We start from the raw sequence: 23,597 nt of genomic DNA, 5'->3' as shown, positions 1-23,597 counted from the left end.
AAAAATCATAAACGTTACAAAATTTACAGCATATTATCATATGACCAATTTTAAACGAAACAAGAACATACTTTTATAAACTTTCAAACATTATTATTACTAACACCTACCTATATTTTTTTTAAACTTTAAAGTTATTCAGATTGGTCCACTTCATATTTACAGAGAGTTTGAGAAATGGTTTTATTGTGAAACTGATTTTTTTATTAGCCCCAAAATTGGTAAAAACTGATGAAATGGGAAATTCATAAAAAAAAAAAAAAAAAAAAAAAAAAAAAAAAAAAAAAAAAAAAAAATGAATGACAGTAGCAAAAATAAATTTATATAAAAAAAAATGCATCTCCATATGTTTTTTTGTTCATTGATTACTTTCTAAGTGTCATATACCCAAACATCAGGTATAAAACAAAGCAATCTTATTAAAATAAGTTCTCATCACTTGCTCCTCAATTTTTTATATGTCGCCGTGTGACATATAAAAAATCGAGGAGCAAGTGATGAGAACTTATTTTAATAAGATTGAAAACAAAGTTGAATTAACGAAATTTTTGGCACCTCAGATATATTTATGTTCGAGAAAATCTAACATTTTACAGATTTAAAATAGTTGTTATTATTGATATGTAATCTAACAAAAAATAATAATCATTATTGTTGATTTGTGCATATTTCAGCAAATATTTGTGTTTACAAATATTTACAGTTTGTTTATATTTTTGCGCCTCGTGGTGACACGCCCATTTTCTTAAACTTCCGGAAATATCTAAACCAATCAAATGACTGAATTTGCCAAGGATTAAACGCGCGGGAAAATGGTAAACAAAAACAGTACCAAACGTTTCCGGTTTCGCAATTACCAACTTGTCAGCAGACAGCAATGGAAAATTTCCAGAAAATAGAAAAGATTGGCGAAGGGACTTACGGAGTTGTGTACAAAGCAAGAGATAAAACAACTGGTCGACTGGTAGCACTGAAGAAAATCAGACTTGATGCGTACGTTGCTTTCATGTGTTATATTCCATGATTCAGTCTCATCGAACATGCATGTTGATAGTCATGACACCTGCTGTTTTCAGCTATTGCTTGCTAAATCAAACCACAGATCTCTGTAAGCATATCATCCCAACAAAGATAAAACACAAGCATATTTTCAAAGCAATAAAACACCGTCAACCAAGGATGATGCATCTTATAATGACTTATTTATAAATTATAGAATAATAAATCTTCACTGGCCTCAGAATTTTATCATGATAGATAAAAGCTTGGAGGATAAAAAGTAACAAAACATGGAATAAAAAAATAAATAATTGGAAACTATAACATATACATGTACTGACAAAGGAAATAAATCGTTGCAGACAGACTAAGTTTTAACAGGTTTTCCTCAGTTCCACCACCTCTTTCGTCAAAAAATATTATCATGTATGTTTATTTCGACCTTTCACCCTTTTTTTTCACCAACTAAATAATATAAACGTATTTTTTTCATTTAAATTTGAGTAGAATATTTTTCTTCATAACAACCAGTGCTTTTGAGCATTGAGTCTGAGATCTGGAGCCTTGTACATTTACCCACCTACCTAAGCTTCAGCCGGTCCAGGTACTGGCAGAAAAAACAAAGATACAGAAAAATCGTATGCAAAATTCTTGTGAAGATCAATCACTTCTAATTTTATTCTTTCCTTAAAATTCTTGGTTCTATGCCGTGTGGAGTTCATATTATTATGGTTATGGGTTTCTTGTTGAAGTCTGTGATTAAGTATCAATTAATATTTAAAACACATCCAAAGTTGGAGAAGTAATAATCATAAACCAAGGAAATTTCGTTCATGAATGCTTACTGGTATAACCAATACAAACATTTGCCTAAGTAGAAAGTAAATTGTGTTTTGTTTTATATTTTTTGTAGAGAATCTGAAGGAGTCCCGTCGACGGCTATCAGGGAAATATCTTTACTCAAAGAACTTGACCATCCAACAGTTGTTAGGTAGGATGTTCATTAGACTTGAGATTTAGGCATTGTTTGTAAACAATGAATGATCTTCATTAATACAGATGCCTTTTAACATTAAGTTTATGAGTTAGTTCGAATTTTATTTGTGTTTATAGTTGAACCATGTACAGTGTACAAATGTAACATACAAGTGTAATAACATAAACATTACAAATTGTCTTGCACTTTATGTGCATACACCTTATCGCTAATCCCGGCTGACCCGGCCGCTTGAACTTTTGACGTCATACACAATCATTTTTCCATTGTGGTGTCAGATATTTTGTTTTATGACGTCAATATTTTACGGGAACCTGTGTGATATCCAGTAATGGCGGACAAATAGCAATAAGGTGCATTGTCACAGTACATGTCTCTTATATATATATATTATAGTTAATATAAAACCATTTTGTGGTAATATTATGATATTATTACGTAAGTATTTCTGTATTGGCCTTGTTATTGGTCCGAGGCTTGCTGTATTGGCCTGAGGCGAAGCCGAAGGACAATACAGCTGGCCGAGGACCAATAACAAGGCCAATACAGAAATACACGTAATAATATCTTTATTAATTAACTACAGTGTTACAATATTTTTTTAATTTCATTTCAAAAGAGATAAATATTTTTACCTTGAAGTGGAACTATCCAAATCTCTGTTTGTTTCTTTTTATTAGATGCAGGGCCAGGTGTCTTCAGCATTTTCTCATCTGATGAATTTTTCTACCCTTTTCAGTCACTATAAAGTGTTACAACTTAAATTTAGACGCAACACATAAATAGTAATTGGAAAGGTACTGCCATTGCATGTGTTATGCAGAAACTAATTTAAAATCGATGTGTACAATCGTGAAATTATGAGGTCGTCAAGAAATGAACTTTGTGATAATCTACTCGTTCCCCAAACCTGAAATAGTTCTATCGTCTGCTTTCAAAATACCTTTTAAATAAATGTGACCGTCTTTCGCCTGAAATGTATGCCATACTGACATTTTCAGCATGTTTAAGATCGCTAAATGACAACTGCGTCTTCAAAACAACTGTTTACTTTCAGTTTGTGTTTATCGTGACTTTCGATGTAAAATCTAGAGACGTTCCGAATTCCTACACTTGTGTCAACTCGGCCAATACAGAAAAAAATCTGTATTGGCCGAGTTATTCTGTATTGGCCTAGTTTACACATTATATTGCATAGGCAGTTTTCATCATATTAAGTCCAATAACAGTGTAGTTAATTAATAAATATATATATATATATATATATAGTTAATATAAAGCTTATTTCTAGTACTTATATATATATAAAAGAAAATATAATTATTATCAATAAAGAAACAATACAGATATAGGTTAATTATAAAAAGGGGTAATCAGCATTACAGTAATGCAGCAAAATTATTATACATACTGTACTTTACAAATACTTCCAAGAATATTCAAGGAATAATAGAACAGTGTTGAAGAGTCAAATCTTATCACAAATTGACAGAGAGTAATCTTCAAATAGTTTGCTTGATTTTATTCTAATGCAATACTGATACAATATGTTTACTATTATAGATTACTTGATGTTGTACATAGTGAGAAAAAGCTATATCTAGTTTTTGAATATTTAAATCAAGATTTGAAGAAATATATGGACAGTTGTCCCCCTTCTGGGATGCCATCATCATTGATAAAGGTAAAGATAACTAAGCTCTACAGTACATGTACCATAAATATGGGTCAGAATTTACTGTCATGGAATTTGTGTTACATCTGACAATTTCTTAAAATTTATAGTCAATTAAGATTCAGAATGAATAAAACATAAAATGGAAGAAAACTTGCATGATGATGATATAAATAATCCCAATAGAATTCCACTTTTTCTGATGCAAGTGTTTCTTATACTAAATTTCAATGTGATTTTTGGTGGACATTTTGTTGAATTTATCGTGTCCGTAAAAATCATGTGGTTAAAAATACGTTTCAGTTGATTGTATCTTTCAAATACTCTTTGCTATATGAATATTAATATCAATAAGAGGTGTTAGATAACTATTTAATGGTGCTTAATAGGGTATACATGTCATATTAAAACGAGAAAATAGGTTATATTTGCAGAAATTGAAGATGTAACATTTTGTGTCATAAATGTTACATCCAAAAAATGTTACTTAAAACAGCTTTGAGATGTTCCCTGTCAAAAACATGCAGATTTACCCGGAGATAAACTGTTCCAACATTCCGGTATAATGTTGTGCATGGACGGTTTTTCCTAGAAGTACTTCAAATACGCAAGTGTTGGACATCCATGAAAATAGTGTCAATTTGTTACATCTTATATACAACACTAATAAATTAAATAAAAGAGAACCAATTAACATAATAGCAATATTCAATTGATGTTTTGAAAAATTTATGACATAATGTCATACTAATGTACAACCATATTCAACACATGCAGTCTTTTCAACTTTCAATGGAAGAAAACAAGGTTGCAAAATTGAAGGAAGTGCAAACCAGACATTAGTTACATCATGTACATGAAATATTTCAGTTATATTTACCACATAAATATACATGTAATGAAGGATTACTGTGATTAATTTTGTTATTTCTAAATCTGATATCATCAAGATTGTTAACCTGACAAATTTGGTACGGCTTAGTTTGATGTAAACAGATTTATGATAGATGAAGAATGGTACAACTATTTCGCTGCAATAAGTCCGTGTAGAATATGGTTTCATTGTTACACCCTTGAATTGTTTGTCAAAATTTAGGCTAATGAAAAATTCATGAATAAAAGTAACCCAATTTACACACGGAGATTAGTTCACATTGCACCACAATATTAATACTAGGAAAGGTCCATGAAAAGATAAGCTAATATAGATACTGCAGTATATGGTGTAACACTGAAACTAAATTAATTTTTGATGTAACAAAGACAACAAATTTGAAAAATAGTTTATAATAAAAAAAAGTATGAGGACCCAATTGGATTTAGTCAACTTTTTTTTTCATCTGCACCATGCATTTCTGATATCCTGTAACCTTTCACCAAAAATTGATTGTGGCATATTCAGAAACATGAAAAGAAAAGCGAAATTGTGTCCTGTTACATCCATGAGTTTAAAAGTGAAATTTCTTGAATATGGTTCAAAATTAGACAGAATACTGCTAGTATTTAATCTGTTTAGAGATAATGAACAGACTTAACCCTACACAGATGTTAAATTGTTCATAGAATTTCTGAAAACCAGTATTTACAAGAAGTTTTGGAGTCTGTGTTACATCATTCAATGAAATGAAAAAATGCCACTAATATCATGTTGCATTAACAAGTTATCTTTTTGCATACAGAAATGGAAAGGCCTTGATCCCTAGGTTTAATTTACAGTGGCCTTTTCATTTTATGAGTAGTTTTAAATTTTCTAAAAAGACAGTTTTGGATGTAACAAAAATTTCATGACAGTAAATTCTGACCCATATACATATAACACTAACACATAATGCAAACTGAAAAAGAAATGTAACTTGTTCATTTACCGCAGCACCTTTTAGAAACCTGGATATTTTCTTAATAGAAACAAATGTGTAGAAATAGTATAGAACAATGTTACTGATGTTAAGACTTTGCCTATAAACAGTGTTCTAGCTACAACGGTTGAACAGGGCGCAGTGCCTGCCCTTTTTTATTGACGCCCATGCCTTTTTTCTGTCGCTCCTCAGGCGCCCTGCCTTAAAATACCGGTGAAATCGTAATTATTCCATGAACAGGAAGTTCAGCTACCTGTGCAAACTGTCAAATTAAGTGACCCATCAAGTGTATGGCTTTAGTGTCAAACACATTGTTAATTAACACCAATTACCTTAGCTAAAGGCCATAAATAATTTGTGAATTCCAAAAAAGTTTGACAAACAATTTGATTACTTCCCCTTATTTATCACCTGTTCACAATATATTACTTAAATTAATGTTTCTTTTCGTAAAAAGAAAAAAATATAAAACAATTTGAATGCAAATGCATATTAGAATATTAATTTAAACTATTTTCACTTGATTGCACTTCAAAAATAAATATTTTGAAAATTATATTTTGCATCTGTACTTCCATTAATTGATCTATCAAGTGCAACGAAGATTCACAATTTAAAACTTGTTTATGTTCATCCTGGTATGGTGACAGTACAGACATTAAAAACATGGCTATAATATTTATGGTGACAGCAACTACTAGACAGCTCAATGTAAAAAAAAAAATTGTGCCAAAAGACATAAATTACATAACTCCATTATAACTGAAACTTGATGCTTCAATAATGCATGTTAAAAATTATGTGCTAATTCATTATGGGGCTAAAATAAATTTACACGTAAAATTGCCCTTTTTCTCACTAGCACCCTGCCCTTTTCAAATCCTGGCTAGAACACTGATAAACTATGGCATTTTTAAATTAGTTAAAAATCAAAATCAATGTGTAAATTCAGTGATCTGGAGGGTTTTTTTCACTATGGGCAGTGATTTTGCTAGCGCTCGTCACTTTCGTATTTTACGAAAGGGTTTTCTCATTGACGAAAGTATTTCAAATCAATTTCGTCACTTTAATTTTGAAAGTTTAAAAAAAAATCATGTTTTTGACAAGTTAATGACCTTCAGGGAAATAACATTTTCAACAGGTGTTACAAGTTGTGATTACAACTAATCCGCTTATCGCCATCAGATGGGTCACTTATCCGTAATTTATTAATTAACCCCATAATTGAATGACCATCATAATTATTTTCCCAGGAAAATCAGTCAGTCGGCATTTCAACAACCAGGAGTATAATTTCGTCATTTAATCAAAAATGTAACAACCCGGACAGTTCGCATTTGAATTTCAATATTTCCCAAACGATCACAATCTGAAGTTAGTTTGTCGTACATTCGTCATTCGAAGGCATTTTCGTCATATTTGATTTAAATTTTCATCAAAACTTTCGACAATTTCCATTTAAAATAAAGAACTTTAATGTGTTTATTCAAAAAGTTCACGAGAAATGTTTTAAACAGGTGCTTCCTGTATTGTGTTCTACGCATGCGTGAAAGTATTCCTTTGACTATTTATAGACATTAAAAACGTAAACTACGAAATCAGAATCAATTAAACGAGAGAGACACATATATATCTCTTACAAAAGGAATTTAAATCGAAAAATGATAATTTCCTGATAAATCCAGACTCGTTTTGAATTTATTATCCACGTGTCACTTCCCGTTTTCGTTTCATTTTAAAACCGAAAATAGTAAACGGGATCTATTGTTGATTTGTTTACAACCTCCTTTCAGTCATTATAATAGTTCCAAAAAGGATTTTATACATTTCCAACTTGATAGAAATGATTTCTAAATATTGACTTAGACGTTTTATAAGGATAATGATTATGCAGTGAAATAATTATTGCAAATTAATTTCTGCTGTTATTCCTTGTTTAAAAAAAATAGAATCCAACTTTTGTTGATCAGGAATGACCCCTGGAACAAACTGAAGAGAAATTGTGAACTAAATTTCTGGATTCCATGTCAGAATCTTTCATAATAATGGCCAATACAGTCAAATCATACAATAACTGCCAATCATGTTGGTGCCTCAATCCCTTAAAATCTGACTAAGTCAAAAGATGAAGCTAGTAATATACATCATTGGTCCATTGCTTTTACACAAAATAAGGTTGATTTTAATAGTGCACAAAAGTGACTAAAGCCCTCAAAATCCTAGCTTAAACCCTGCTATGGGCCCAGTGCCCCTCAAAAATAAATTCAATGGGCCATTTTAAAAAATAATGGGCCATTTGAATTGACTTCTGTAAAAAAAAAATAAGTATCAGTGTATTTTGGCAAAGAGGTGTTGGTACTTACCTTTATGATTTTAAATAAAATCATGGATATTGTTTGTGATTTTGTAATTTCAATGAATATACAATAACTTCTTCCAACCCCAACAATATTTAAGTTAACCTTTATTTGCAATGTTTAAACTGGTACTGTTGCCTTGTTCATGTTCATGGTTTTTTTTGTACATTATACTTGGGTCTTCGTCGATACCATACTTATTCCAGACGTTCCGTATCAGAGGACATTTCAGTCATTTCCTCTGCACTTCTTGTATTATTATAACTTCATCACGGTGACAAGAATAACAGTATAGAGTACCATTAATTCATAGAACAAAACAACAAATTGCTGAAGTCATGTTTACAAAATGTCAAAACAAGCCAAAGACCAAAAAATGACGAGGACTTTATGGAGACAAAAACTATATTCCTAAAAAGTCTTTGGGGTTCTTCAATCCAAATAATAGCAAGCTAAACTAAATGAGATTATTATTAGAGTTAAATCTCATCTGTACTAGCCAAATTTCACAAATTTAAAGTTGTTTATAAAAAATATATCATGAATGATGGTAGTTACGTTTTTCAGGTTATCAGTTAGACTGCATGGTTCTATTATTACAATAGGAAAACACCTGAGACGTTAAATCACATGGTTATATTGTCGAGCCTGCAACTTTTGTTACAGAAAGCTCGACATAGGGATAGTGATCCGGCGGCTGCGTCAGCTAACTTCTTAAAAGCTTTATATTTTAGAAGGTGGAAGACCTGGATGCTTCATACTTTGTATGTAGATGCCTCATGATCATGTTACGAAGTTTCTGTCAGTCACATGTCCAATGTCCTTGTCCATGGTTCAGTGACCACTTGAAAAAAAAGTTAAGAATTTTTGTAATGTTGAATTCTTTCTTATTATAAGTAATAGGATAACTATATTTGGTATGTACGTACCTTGCAAGGTCCTCATGTCTGTCAGACAGTTTTCACTTGACCTCGACCTCATTTCATGGATCAGTGAACAAGGTTAAGTTTTGGTGGTCAAGTCCATGTCTCAGATACTATAAGCAACAGGGCTAGTATATTTGGTGTATGGAAGGACTGTAAGGTGTACATGTCCAACTGGCAGGTGTCATCCTACCTTGACCTCATTTTCATAGTTCAGTGGTTATAGTTAAGTTTTTGTGTTTTGGTCTGTTTTTCTCATACTTTATGCAATAAGTCTACTATATTTGTTGTATGGAATGATTGTAAGGTGTACATGTCTAGTGGGCAGATGTCATGTGACCTTGACCTCATTTTCATGGTTCAGTGGTCAAAGTTAAGTTTTTGAGTTTTGGTCCTTATATCTAATATTATATGCCAAAGGTCAACTATATTTGGTGTATGGAAATATTTTATGATCTATATGTATTACATACTTTTTTAATATATGAAGTCTATGATTTATACTGAAGTTTCAATGTATATTAATATTTATTTGACCTACAGATTTTTTTTTTAATAGTTATTGTCGAGCCTGCAACTTTTGTTGCAGAAAGCTCGACATAGGGATAGTGATGCGGCGGCTACGGCACCTGTGTTAGCTCACTTCTTTAAAGCTTTATATTTTAGAAGGTGGAAGACCTGGATGCTTCATACTTTGTATATAGATGCTTCATGTTACGAAGTTTCTGTCAGTCACATGTCCAATGTCCTTGACCTCATTTTCATGGTTCAGTGACCACTTGAAAAAAAAGTTCAAATTTTTTGTAATGTTGAATTCTCTCTTATTATAAGTAATAGGATAACTATATTTGATATGTGCGTACCTTGCAAGGTCCTCGTGTCTGTCAGACAGTTTTCACTTGACCTCGACCTCATTTCATGGATCAGTGAACAAGGTTAAGTTTTGGTGGTCAAGTCCATATCTCAGATACTATAAGCAATAGGGCTGGTATATTTGGTGTATGGAAGGACTGTAAGGTGTACATGTCCAACTGGCTGGTGTCATCTGACCTTGACCTCATTTTCATGGTTCAGTGGTTATAGTTAAATTTTTGTGTTTTGGTCTGTTTTTCTCATACCATATGCAATAGGTCTACTATATTTGTTGTATGGAATGATTGTTAAGTGTACATGTCTAGCGGGCAGATGTCATGTGACCTTGACCTCATTTTCATGGTTCAGTGGTCAAAGTTTAGTTTTTGAGTTTTGGTCCTTTTATCTAATATTATATGCTATTACCAACTATATTTGGTGTATGGAAATATTTTATGATCTTTATGTCAGTCGAGCAGGTTTTATTTAACTGTGACCTCATTTTCACGGTTCATTGCACAGTGTTAAGTTTTTGTGTTTTGGTCTATTTTTCTTAAACTATAAGTAATGTGTCAACTATATATGTTGTATAGAAGCATTGTTAGCTGTACCTGTGTGCCTGGCATGGTTCATCTGACCTGGACCTCTTTTTCAAAGTTCATTGGTCTTTGTTTAGTTATCTTGGTTAATGTTAAGTTTATGTGACAGTTGTAATAAAGCTTAGCTTTATACTTAGGACTATCAACATAATATAAATGATTAGTATAGAAGGCGAGACATTTCAGCGTGTGCACTCTTGTTATTTAATTATAAAGTAAAAAAAATGTGAGAATCATATATTAGTGTTCAGTTGTTAAGAAAGATCTTTTAACTAAATAGATTGATAAGTAATTAATCACAATGTTAAACAAAAAACAAAAAAAGGTGTCACTGTGAAAAATCTTTCTTAGACAGTTCATTTAGAATTTAAAATCACTGCACACAATCATTTTGTCAAATTAGTATACACAAAAGGATTATAGAAATAAAAATTAACAGCTATAAAAACAAACAGCTATTAATCAGATTAAAATGTCCAGGGGCAATGCCACTGTTGCATGTATTTTTATCTAATTAGCAAAATATTGCTAATATTTAGACATTATACATGTTATACATACATTATTTGTACTAAAAATTATTTTCAATATTGTGACAAGCACTTTTTAGCTCACCTGGCCCGAAGGGCCAAGTGAGCTTTTCCCATCACTTTGCGTCCGTCGTCCGTCGTCGCTAACTTTTACAAAAATCTTCTCCTCTGAAACTACTGGGCCAAATTAAACCAAACTTGGCCACAATCATCATTGGGGTATCTAGTTTAAAAAATGTGTGGTGTGACCCGGCCAACCAACCAAAATGGCCACCATGGCTAAAAATAGAACATAGGGGTAAAATGGGGTTTTTGGCTTATAACTCAAAAACCAAAGCATTTAGAATAAATCTGACGTGGGTAAAATTGTTTATCAGGTCAAGATCTATCTGCCCTGAAATTTTCAGATGAATCGAACAACCCGTTGTTGGGTTGCTGCCTCTGAATTGATAATTTTAAGGAAATTTTGCTGTTTTTGGTTATTATCTTGAATATAATTATAGATAGAGATAAACTGTAAACAGCAATAATGTTCAGCAAAGTAAGATTTACAAATAAGTCAACGTGACCGAAATGGTCAGTTGACCGCTTTAGGAGTTATCGCCCTTTTTAGTCCATTTTTAACCATTTTTGGTAAATCTTAGTTATTAGTTATCTTTTACAAAAATCTTCTCCTCTGAAACTACTGAACAAATTAATCCAAACTTGGCCACAATCATCATTGGGGTATCTAGTTTAAAAAATGTGTGGCGTGACCCGGCCAACCAACCAAGATGTCTGCCATGGCTAAAAATAGAACATAGGGGGTAAAATGGGGTTTTTGGCTTATAACTCAAAAACCAAAGCATTTAAAGCAAATCTGACACGGAGTAAAATTGTTTATCAGGTCAAGATCTATCTGCCCTGAAATTTTCAGATGAATCAGACAACCCGTTGTTGGGTTGCTGCCCCTGAATAGGTATTTTAAGGAAATTTTGCTGTTTTTGGTTATTATCTTGAATATTATTATAGATAGAGATAAACTGTAAACAGCAATAATGTTCAGCAAAGTAAGATTTACAAATAAGTCAACATGACCGAAATGGTCAATTGACCCCCTAAGGAGTTATTGTCCTTTTCTAGTCGATTATTACCAATTTTCATAAAATTTGTAAATTTTCCCCTGAAACTACTGGGCCAAGTTCATTATAGATAGAGATAATTGTAAGCAGCAAGACTGTTTAGTAAAGTTAGATGTACAAACACATCACCATCACCAAAACACAATTTTGTCATGAATCCATCTGCTTCCTTTGTTTAATATTCACATAGACCAAGGTGAGCGACACAGGCTCTTTAGAGCCTCTAGTTTTGAATATTTATGATTTATGTATAATATATTTATTTATATATGTTTAATTTAAATGACTTCATTTCTGAGATGTCAAAATACCCCTTGATGTATTGGCAAGTTAATAGGAACCAATTCCCCCGGCCCTCCTTTCAATATGATGATCTTCTGATCATAGAACTTCCATGTTCTGATCAACCAATATCTGCCACATTAGCTCCTGTTGAAAAGCTATTTAGAATTGATGTCAAAAGTGTTCAGACCCGAGAGGTTCAGATTAATGGCAAAACATTAAAATAGCTAAAGATTATCAAATGCAACGCTTTAACTATGCTTACATGAATATTTTACACATGCATTATTTATTGTCGAGCCTGCAACTTTTGGTTGCAGAAAGCTTGACATAGGGATAGTGATCTGGCGGCGGCAGCGGCGGCGTTAGCTCACTTCTTAAAAGCTTTATATTTTAGAAGGTGAAAGACCTGGATGCTTCATACTTTGTATATAGATGCTTCATGTTACGAAGTTTCCGTCAGTCACATGTCCAATAACCTTGACCTCATTTTCATGGTTCAGTGACTACTTGAAAAAAAAGTTCAAATTTTTTGTAATGTTGAATTCTCTCTTATTATAAGTAATAGGATAACTATATTTAATATGTGCGTACCTTGCAAGGTCCTCATGTCTGTCAGACAGTTTTCACTTGACCTCGACCTCATTTCATGGATCAGTGAACAAGGTTAAGTTTTGGTGGTCAAGTCCATATCTCAGATACTATAAGCAATAGGGCTAGTATATTCAGTGTATGGAAGGACTGTAAGGTGTACATGTCCAACTGGCAGGTGTCATCTGACCTTGACCTCATTTTCATGGTTCAGTGGTTATAGTTAATTTTTTGTGTTTTGGTCTGTTTTTCTCATACTATATGCAATAGGTCTTCTATATTTGTTGTATGGAATGATTGTAAGGTGAACATGTCTAGCGAGCAGATGTCATGTGACCTTGACCTCATTTTCATGGTTCAATGGTCAAAGTTAAGTTTTTGAGTTTTGGTCTTTTTATCTAATACTATATGCCATGATAGGTCAACTATATTTGGTGTATGGAAATATTTTATGATCTTTATGTCAGTTGCGCAGGTTTTATTTGACCGTGACCTCATTTTCACAGTTCATTGCACAGTGTTAAGTTTTTGTGTTTTGGTCTATTTTTCTTAAACTATTATTAATGGGTCAACTATATATGTTGTATAGAAGCATTGTTAGCTGTACATGTCTGCCTGGCATGGTTCATCTGACCTTGACCTCATTTTCAAGGTTCATTGGTCTTTGTTTAGTTATCTTGGTTAATGTTAAGTTATCTTGGTTAATGTTAAGTTTATGTGACAGTTGTAATAAAGCTTAGCTTTATACTTAGGACTATCAACATAATATCAATGATTAGTATAGAAGGCGAGACATTTCAGCGTGTGCACTCTTGTACAAGTATAATATGTTAAAAAATACCATGACGAAATGTAATGTGTAATTTAATTAATTACATTTCAAAAACAGTGTAATGTGTAATTTAATTAATTACATTCCAATGTAATTGACCCCAAGTCTGATATGTAAGTCCTGCAGGTTTTATTTGATCATGACCTCAATTTCACGGTTCATTGCAGTGTTAAGTTTTTGTGTTTTGGTCTGTTTTTCTTAAACTATAAGTAATAGGTCAACTTCATTTGTTGTATGGAAGCATTGTTAGCTGTACATGTCTGCCTGGCATGGTTCATCTGACCTTGACCTCATTTTCATGGTTCATTGGTCTTTGTTTAGCTATCTTGGTTAATGTTAAGTTTATGTGGCAGTTGTAATAAAGCTTTATAATTAGGACTACGTATCAACATAATATCAATGATTAGTAAAGAAGGCGAGACATTTCAGTGTGTGCACTCTTGTTATCATAGGGAAACACCCGAGACGTCCCAAAAATATATAGGTGCTCCTATTATCCCTTTCCTCCATGGAATTTTTTTTTTTACATGCTTGATTTGCATAGGATTTTTTTTCTTTAATAAAATCCTCAGGTTTAAAGAATTCATGCATTGCAAAAACAAATATTTCATCAAATAAATTAAAGTCAGATATTCTTATGAATATCCTTTTCATATTGGATACAAATTTTATTAGGTCTGATGCAGACATTTTGTAGTCAAAGCATTTCAACTGAGGTACTACACATGCGTCATAAGGCGTCATTATGTAGTAAAGGGGGTGGCATCAAAAGGTGTCATTATGGAGGAAAGGGTTATTGGAGGAACATTACACAGTTGTGTACACACACATGGCGGCACGGAACACGATCGGAAATTCATTTGACGATATCTAAACGTTTCTAAACGAAGTGAAAAATATCGTGCGCCACGTGGGCGCTCGCATTTGTCACTGTACATGTATGCGCCATTTCTTGTCAATATGCGCTATAGGCGCAGGGTGCACATCCTTCCCGATCATTGTAAATTCATCAGATAGAAAAAAATAGTCATTAATTACTTGAGTGGCAACTCCAATTGATTCTGTGCAATGTCTTGAGAACCCTTCAAATAATACTTTTTAAATTTTAATATGTTGTTACTAATAACAAACTTGAGATCAAGTCTTGTTTTAACTGTTTTCCATTTTGCTCTTGTCAAGTTTTGACCATTGATTGATTTGGAAATGGTATTTTATGTTCTTGCAGTGCTAAAACTTTTTTGATTAATTGATATACATGTAATTGAAAAGTTTTGTTGATTGATACAAGTGTTGGTCTGACAAGACAATATTTAATTGTAGGTTCTTTCATCATTTAAGTAATATTTTCCTGGTTTCAATATGACACTAGAATCTTGTGTTGCATCTACCATTCAGTAGCTTGATTTAAAGATTTTCAGACTTAGAAAATAGATCATGTTTTTTTTTTGTATTTTAATAGAGCTACCTTTACCAGCTGCTACAAGGCGTAGCCTTTTGTCATGCACATCGAGTTCTACACAGAGATTTAAAACCACAAAATTTGCTGATAGACGTGGATGGTAACATCAAACTAGCAGATTTTGGTTTGGCTAGGGCATTTGGTGTTCCAGTCAGGACATATACACATGAGGTATGATTTATTATAGTATTTAAATTAAGGATTTTAAATTTCTAAATGAACAAATAACTCATGAAAACAATTTGACAGAATTCAAATTCAATTTCTTTACTGAATGTGTTCTTATTTCCCCTTTAAAATATATAATCATGGTTGATGTGATATTTTCTGAAAAAGAGGTTTCTCAGGCTATGATGAGCAAGATATCGTATTCCACTATTTGTATAAGATATTAATCAGGGTATATACAATAAGTAAGGATTTTGCAATCTGCATTCCATTGACTTTAGCATAATGATACAAGACAAAGTTTATGTAGATGATTTTTTAAATTATGACAAGCAATTATCATCATAGTATACACAAGTTGATTCTGTTAAAATATTAAAACTTGTGACACAGAAGACAGCCATTTGTTGAGCCGAAATATTTGTCAATACGATTTAATAACAACATTTTCGTATAATAACATCTTATATCAGTACCATTGTGCAAATTTTTAGACTGGTATAACCTATGGAATATATACAGAGATGTTTAAGGGCTGTTCCAAAAATAAATATATGGGGGGGGGGGTGGTTGGGAGGAAGGCACTTTTTTAGTTGATCCCACCATGCATACATTTTAAATTGAATATTTCATTTCATTTAAATGTTAAGCAATCTTTCTTAGATAACCACCACCAATCAAATTTTAGGAAAAATGCCTCCCTCCCCCCCCCCCCCCCCCCCCCCATACACAATTAATTCTGGAAAAGCACTAAGAGTAAATAGCCCACAAACACAGGCATTCACATAAGTTTTCCATCAAGAGTGATTTTAACTGAAATACTGCGAATTCATTAATATTCATTTGATACTAATTTTTGTGGATTTCATGGACAGAAGAGAACCATGAATTCAAATATTCAAAAAATTACAAATTTTCTAAAGGAATGTATGCAGACTTTCAGTTTGCCAAAACCACGAAATTAAATATCCACGAATATGCAGATTTTCCTCAAACCACAATAATTGGTACCCACGAAAGTTAATGAATCCTCAGTATCACCTTAAATTGCTTAATATATCCTCCGAAATTATTTTGATAAAATGGATAAAATATAAAACGTTTCATATGTTTGTTAACTTACTTATTGATATTGGCCTTTACTTAAAGTCCATAGTTTGTGAGTGAAAGAGTTGAGTCTGTACATACATTTCTCTAATTCTATGGAAATATATCCCTTTCCGAACCCATTGTATAAAAAAATTTAATCAACGTGTGGTTGCCGGTGATCTCAAAAGATGATTGGCTAAGTCAAAGGGTCATAACCTTTCTCAGCTTCCTGGAATGATCAAAATGTTCTAACAGGTGTTAATGAAATTAACAACTTCGTGGAAAGTGGAAGGCACTTGAAGGGGATTTTGGTTTAGAAAAGAAGGAAATTTATATTTTAATCATTAGAGAAATAGATTATTACATAGTAACAGGTCGATTATCGGATTTATCCAATCTCTATAGTTAAATTATAAATTTTAAAGTCCTCGCCAAGGCTTGGACTTTAAAATTGATAATTTAACTATCTCGATTGGATAAATCCTATAATCCACTTGTATCAATGTAATAATCTATATGTATATGTAAACTTTCATGAAAGTTTGTCATAAATGATATTTCACTCTTTACAGGTTGTAACTCTATGGTATAGGGCACCAGAGATATTATTGGGAAGCAGGTTTTATTCAACACCAGTAGATGTTTGGAGTTTAGGCTGTATATTTGCTGAAATGGTAAGAAATAAATGACACAACCATGTAAAGTAACCAATAAAAGACTAAAGCAATCCCAGTTAATAATTGTGATGAACTGCATGATAAGTTCAGGAATCAAACTGGTTAAAGATGCTAAAATAATTCTTAGAGGAAAAATAGGCAACTGGGGCATTAAGTGTTCCCTTGACCATCTGTCCATCCATCCAATTTTCGTTTCTGCACTCAAATTTAAATTTGCCTCATGTAAACTACAAAATGAATTCGGAATTACGATACGACATTTCTTTACAGGAAATATAAAGTTTTTACTTTTTAACTTTTAGTAATTCTATATTATCGTTACAGCAGTACTCGAGTTATTAGCGATGAAATAATACTTACTTTTTTACGTCTTATTTTGTACTTAGAAAAGGGGATGCTGATTGCGTAAGTCAAAATAAAAGGATGTGTTCGAAGTTAAACTGTTTTCTTTGAAAGTGGATTATTAATTTATTTATTTAATCTAAACTATCATAAGAATTTGCGGAAACTTAGTTGAATAATTCGACAAATGAATCGTCTATCTTCAGATAGTATTCTCCTTTCTGGTTTGTTGTGCAAGCTCAGGTAGAAGTGATTAGTGATTTTAAACCGGATATCTGTCAGGCATTAGAAGTGTATTGGATTATAATATAAAAAAAGGCCTAAGGATTATGCAATTACATGCATTTGATTATAATTTCTAAAAAAAATATGGCGTCGGGCTATAAAAACGATAACAGTTTATCAACGATGGCGGAAGATAATTTAACAATGGCGCAAGACATTTGAACGATGGCAGGGCGTCATCATTAAACAGGCCATGGAGATCCCTGACTTTAATATGTTGTTACTGATGACAAAATTGAGGTCAAGTTCAATAATGATGATTTTGACTTTTACCGTTCAGGAGTTATGATTCTTGAAAGATTGAAAAATTGTGTTTCCAGTCATGTCCATGCATTTACTCCAGAACCGTTCAGCCAAAGCTTTTAAAACTTTAAAATGTTGTTACTGATGACAAAATGGAAGTCAAGTTCAATAATGACGATTTTGACTTTTACCGTTTAAGAATTATGGTTCTTGAAAGATTGAAAAATGGTGTTTCCAGTCATGTTGTTGCATTTACTCATGAACCATTCAACCAAAGCTTTTCAAATTTTAATATGTTGTTACTGATGACAAAATGGAGGTAAAATTTGATATTGATGATTTTCACTTTCACCGTCATCAGTTATGGTCCTTGTGATATTGAAAAATTCCAGGACACAAATAAATGTTTATAAATCCGGTTTACTGTTGCTCTGACAGCCTCTTGTTTTAAACATCAGATGAATAGATGATTGTGTAGGTAAATGTTATGCAATAAATCAACTTCTACGTGCGGTATGTGATTGAGTATAGTTAACTATACAACATTTATTTTGTTGCAGATGACGAGAAGGGCATTATTTCCTGGAGATTCAGAAATTGACCAACTCTTCAGAATATTCAGAACTTTAGGTATGTTCATAAATCATTAATTATATATACTAAGGCCAAGAATTGTTGTTTAGTTAATGTGTTCAATGTATATCAAATCTTGGCTTACTCAATTTTTTACAAACTCTCCATTGACTAAAATTTGATCAATTATTTTACAAAAATTATGTCCCTTTTGAAACGTAAAATTCTATGAAAAATTGCATCACTAGCACTCTCATGCCTTCAACTTTTGTCTGGGTTGATAAAATAATTGCAACAGTGGGGTTAACACTGTTCCTTATGAATTTCTTGCATACCACAATTATTTTTTATATACAATATACATTTGTACATACATATATATATTTTAGGTACACCTGATGAAACTGTATGGCCAGGAGTATCACAGTTACCAGATTTTAAATCTACATTCCCCAAATGGCCTCAACAAGCAATTTCCTGTACTGTCCCTCATATTTCAGGAGATGTATTAGATATGTTAGAAGTAAGTTTTTAATTCCAAACAAGTTACTATGATAAAAATCATACAGTTTGGATCTTAGTTTAGATAGAAACAAGTTTTGAAAAAAAATCACTGTTGTTGAAAATATATTATAAGCAAGATGATGGGTTTAACTTTGTGCTATACTTCATTATTAATCATTGGATACCAATTTTCGTGATTTGGTTGGTAAAGGTGAAAAACGAAATTAGATTCTCAACGAAATACAAATTTTATATCATAGGCTTGTATGCAGACCCTAGAAAAACAACAAAATTGAAAATCTACAAGCATACAAGTTTTCCTTTATCCACAAAAATCAGTACCCACAAAATTATACAAATGAATCCACAGTATTTGTTGCCATTTTTCATTATCTGTAAAATTGTACTTTGATGTACAAAAAAATAAAATTGTGTGCAAGGCGTTCTCACATATCTTCTTTTTAGCTCACCTGGCCTGAAGTAGAATCAGGTGAGCGATACAGGCTCTTGAGAGCCTCTAGTTTTATAATGAAATCATGTTAATGAATTTTACAATGTTTTTTCAGCAAATGTTAAAGTATGAACCAAGCCAAAGAATATCAGCTAAAGCAGCTCTGACACATCCATACTTCAATAATGTCTGTAAGCAAAGACCACCACAAATCCTGAAATGAAAATAATCAAATGTTGTATAAAATGGATCTTATAAATCAAATATTTCTACTTTGAAAGTAGAAGAGAAAAATATTTTCTGAATGAAGAATGATCAAACAGAAGTGATTTAAAATGTAAACTTTTTAATATGATTTTTAATATTTATAAAAGTATGTGACATAGATATGTCAGATTTATAAGAAGACACATTTAGTCTTTAAGACTTTTGTTATTAAGAGATCATGTGGTAATGTGCACCATGTTCAAAACTTTCTGCACCAACACTTAGTCCTTATTTCTATTGAACAATCAAGACAAGAAGTGCACATCATTCATTGTTTTTTAGCTGTAGTCTGTGTAAAAGTGTCTATATTTTAATATGCATGTTAATTTAGCTGCTTAATCATCAATCAATCCTCATCAATTTCCCTATTATTGATTTTTATGATATTTTAACAAACTTTACTTTTGTTATTTTAAAAGACTTGTATATGAGGCCACAATTAAAAATATTTTGGTTTGCCCAAACCCTACCCAAAGGTTGAGACAGTGGATAGGTAGGTAGGCATTTTCTTTTTTTTTTTTTTTCAAAAAAAGAAATTGAAATATCGGGTGTTTATTAGTCTTCATGCCTATTTGATTATAAAAAACTTCTTCAAATCAGGACAATAAAAGAATTTGAGTAGGCAGCTTTTTTCTGGGTAGGTAGGGTTTGGGCAAACAAACCTAATCTTTTTTTATGACCTGAATCATTATGATATTCTTTTATTTTATGTATTTCATCATTAACAAACGTCCAAGGCCTTTCAATCATAAAAGTCTGAAAATTCCAAAAAGAGTTTGTTTATAATTGATAACATTTGGATTTAGCTATTAAAATTATATGGTCAAATATTATGAATGGTTTGGATCATTTACTTCAATCTTGGTGCTCATTGCTGTTCATTTTGTCATTAAACATCATTTTTGTAATAAATATTGTTATAAGTTGCAGAATGCTGCACATGGGCATTGTTAACAGATTTACTAGATTAAACTTTTAAATTGTATGAACAGTACACATTATTTTAGTTTTTGCCTTCATCATGTTGTATTTTGCTAATGACAATAATGTTAAAATTTTATAAAGCATAGAGGTTACTTAAGCTTTTGGAACTTTTAACAGTGGTTATCATCTTCTTGGAAATTACTTCATAAATTATTTCGAAGATTACATGAATTATGTTTAAAATATTCCTCTATAAATGAAATTCCTTTTTCTTATCGGAAACAAAGAAAGGTATTTGATTCTGATCCACCAATTTTTAGCTCACCTGGCTCAAAGGGCCAAGTGAGCTTTTCCCATCACTTTGCGTCCGTCGTCGTCCTGCGTCGTTAACTTTTACAAAAATCTTCTCCTCTGAAACTACTGGGCCAAATTAAACCAAACTTGGCCACAATCATCATTGGGGAATCTAGTTTTAAAAATGTGTGGCGTGACCCCGCCAACCAACCAAGATGGCTGCCATGGCTAGAAATAGAACATAGGGGTAAAATGCAGTTTTTGGCTTATAACTCAAAAAGCAAAGCATTTAGAGCAAATCTGACGGGGTTAAATTGTTTATCAGGTCAAGATCTCTCTGCCCTGAAAATTTCAGATGAATCGGACAACCGGTTGTTGGGTTGCTGCCCCTGAATTGATAATTTTAAGGAAATTTTTCTGTTTTTGGTTATTATCTTGAATATTATTACAGATAGAGATTAACTGTAAACAGCAATAATGTTCAGAAAAGTAAGATTTACAAATAAGTCAACATGACCGAAATGGTCAGTTGACCCCTTTAGGAGTTATTGCCCTTTATAGTCAATTTTTAACCATTTTTCGTAAATCTTAGTAATTTATTACAAAAATCTTCTCCTCTGAAACTACTGGGCCAAATTAATCCAAACTTGACCACAATCATCTTTGGGGTCTTTAGTTTAAAAAATGTTTGGCGTGACCCGGCCAACCAACCAAGATGGCTGCCATGGCTAAAAATAGAAATTAGGGGTGAAATGTTGATTTTGACTTATATCTCTGAAACCAAAGCATTTAGAGCAAATCTGACAGGAGTAAAATCATTCATCAAGTGAAAATCTATCTGCCCTGAAACTTTCAAATGAATCGGACAACGGGTTGTTGGGTTGCTGCCCGAAATAAGTAATTTGAAGGAAATTTTGCAGATTTTGGTTATTATCTTGAATATTATTATAGAAAGAGATAAAATGTAATCAGCAATAATGTTCAGCAAAGTAAGATCTACAAAAAAGTTAATATGAATAAAATGGTCAGTTGAGCCCTGAAGAAGTTATTGCCCTTTATAGTCAATTTGAAGGAAATTTTTTGGCTTATAACTCAAAAACCAAAGCATTTAGAGCAAATCTGACAGGGATAAAATAATTATCAGGACAAGATCTATCTGCCCTGAAATTTTCAGACAAATCGTACAACCTGTTGTTGGTTTGCTGCCCCCGAATTGGTAATTTTAAGGAAATTTTGCAGATTTTGGTTATTATCTTGAATATTATTATAGATAGAGATAAACTGTAAACAGCAATAATGTTCAGCAAAATAAGATCTACAAATAAGTCAACAAGACCAAAAGTGTCAATTGACCCCTTAAGGAGTTATTGCTCTTTCTAGTCAGTTGTTAACAATTTTCATAAATTTTTGTTATTTTTTGTAAATTTTTAGGAAATATTTTCCACTGTAATTACTGGGCCAAGTTCATTATAGATAGAGATAATTGTAGCAACAAGAATATTCAGTAAAGAAAGATCTACAAACACATCACCATCACCAAAACTCAATTTTGTCATGAATTTATCTGTGTTTATTGTTAATATGCACATAGACCAAGGTGAGCGACACAGGCTCTTGAGAGCCTCTAGTTAAAAATCCAGGGAAACAAGAGGATGGAAGAAAACAAAAGCCATCTGAAATGTTTCCCAGAAATTTTCTAAATTAATACTGGAACTTTGTTATGTAAAGATACCAGGTTGTCAAAAGAAGACCCTTGGAGACTTTATTATTATTATTGTTTTTAATCCAATAATTAAAGTTGACTGTAACTTCAAAAAAAAAAAATCCAAGTCAAAACATTTTGAAAAAAAGTAGGCAGTAGATTAGACTGACCCTGAAAGCAATATTAACTTATGATTTATATCAACATGGCAACATCACCAGTATTGCAAATACTGACTTATCTATATTAGGACTGAATTGCTCATAATTTTATGATAAAATATACATTCTTTTTTAGACACATTTTAATTCAACTTGATATGGAAAATTAGAAATTATACCACTGCTAAATTTGTTTTTGAAACATGATCAGGTTTTTGGAAAACTTCCTTATTTTTTGTTTGTTACTGACATTTATATGATTATTTTGTATTTCCATTACTATTGAATTTTAATTTCCAACCAATATACTGTAAATTCAGAAAATTTGCATGCTTTTATTATTGGGATTTTGTCATTTCAGATTAAAATGTGATTTTAAATTTTTCGATTTCAGAAAAATCCAGTTTGATTCATATAAATAATTTCAAAATGCGAAGTTTAATTATTGTGATTATAACCCTGTTACATTTTTCCAATAATAAAAATATCGCAATAAATTCTGAATTAACATTAGTTTAATTACAGGGGAAAAAAACACTTTTCCTCAATACTTAATGGATCTCTTATTAATTGTCAAAAGTTTTAGTTACAGATGTACATGTACACATGTTTATTTTTGTTTATACTTTTGTTTGTAAGGGTTTATGTGTGTACATTTGTTACAAAGTTGTTATGAGTTTTTACTTGTTATGTATGAATAAAATAAACATAAAATTTTATATTTCCTGTGTATTATTAGCTGACCTTTTCAAAGGAAATGTGAGCTTTTTACATCACTTGGCATCTGTTGACAACCAATTCCAACAAAACTTGAGCTGACTAATCCTTAGGGTATCTTGAATAA

The 23,597-nt window shown here is 31.9% G+C and overlaps 1 protein-coding gene across 1 annotated transcript; it reads left to right on the top strand.

Moving 5' to 3' along the window:
- The first annotated feature begins 807 nt into the window (after nt 1-807).
- LOC143064124 (cyclin-dependent kinase 2-like) lies at nt 808-23,472 on the top strand. Its single transcript, XM_076236711.1, has 8 exons — nt 808-993; nt 1,913-1,990; nt 3,560-3,680; nt 15,074-15,244; nt 16,903-17,004; nt 18,438-18,507; nt 18,840-18,973; nt 19,521-23,472. Exons 1-8 carry the CDS (start codon nt 878-880, stop codon nt 19,626-19,628), a joined length of 900 nt encoding a protein of 299 aa, XP_076092826.1. The 5' UTR covers nt 808-877; the 3' UTR covers nt 19,629-23,472.
- The last annotated feature ends 125 nt before the right edge of the window (nt 23,473-23,597 follow it).

This window comes from Mytilus galloprovincialis, chromosome 2 (genome assembly GCF_965363235.1).
Source record: "Mytilus galloprovincialis chromosome 2, xbMytGall1.hap1.1, whole genome shotgun sequence".
NCBI classification, from domain to species: Eukaryota; Metazoa; Mollusca; class Bivalvia; order Mytilida; family Mytilidae; genus Mytilus; species Mytilus galloprovincialis.
This window is presented reverse-complemented; position numbering and strand designations above follow the sequence as displayed.

What these genes read in the sequence shown, in the direction of transcription:
- LOC143064124 (XM_076236711.1), top strand. Translation starts at nt 878, where the DNA reads ATGGAAAATTTCCAGAAAATAGAAAAGATTGGCGAAGGGACTTACGGA. An exon ending in TGCCATCATCATTGATAAAG is followed by an intron (nt 3,681 to 15,073) that starts GTAAAGATAACT and finishes GTATTTTAATAG; the next exon opens with AGCTACCTTTACCAGCTGCT. An exon ending in CAGAATATTCAGAACTTTAG is followed by an intron (nt 18,508 to 18,839) that starts GTATGTTCATAA and finishes TATATATTTTAG; the next exon opens with GTACACCTGATGAAACTGTA.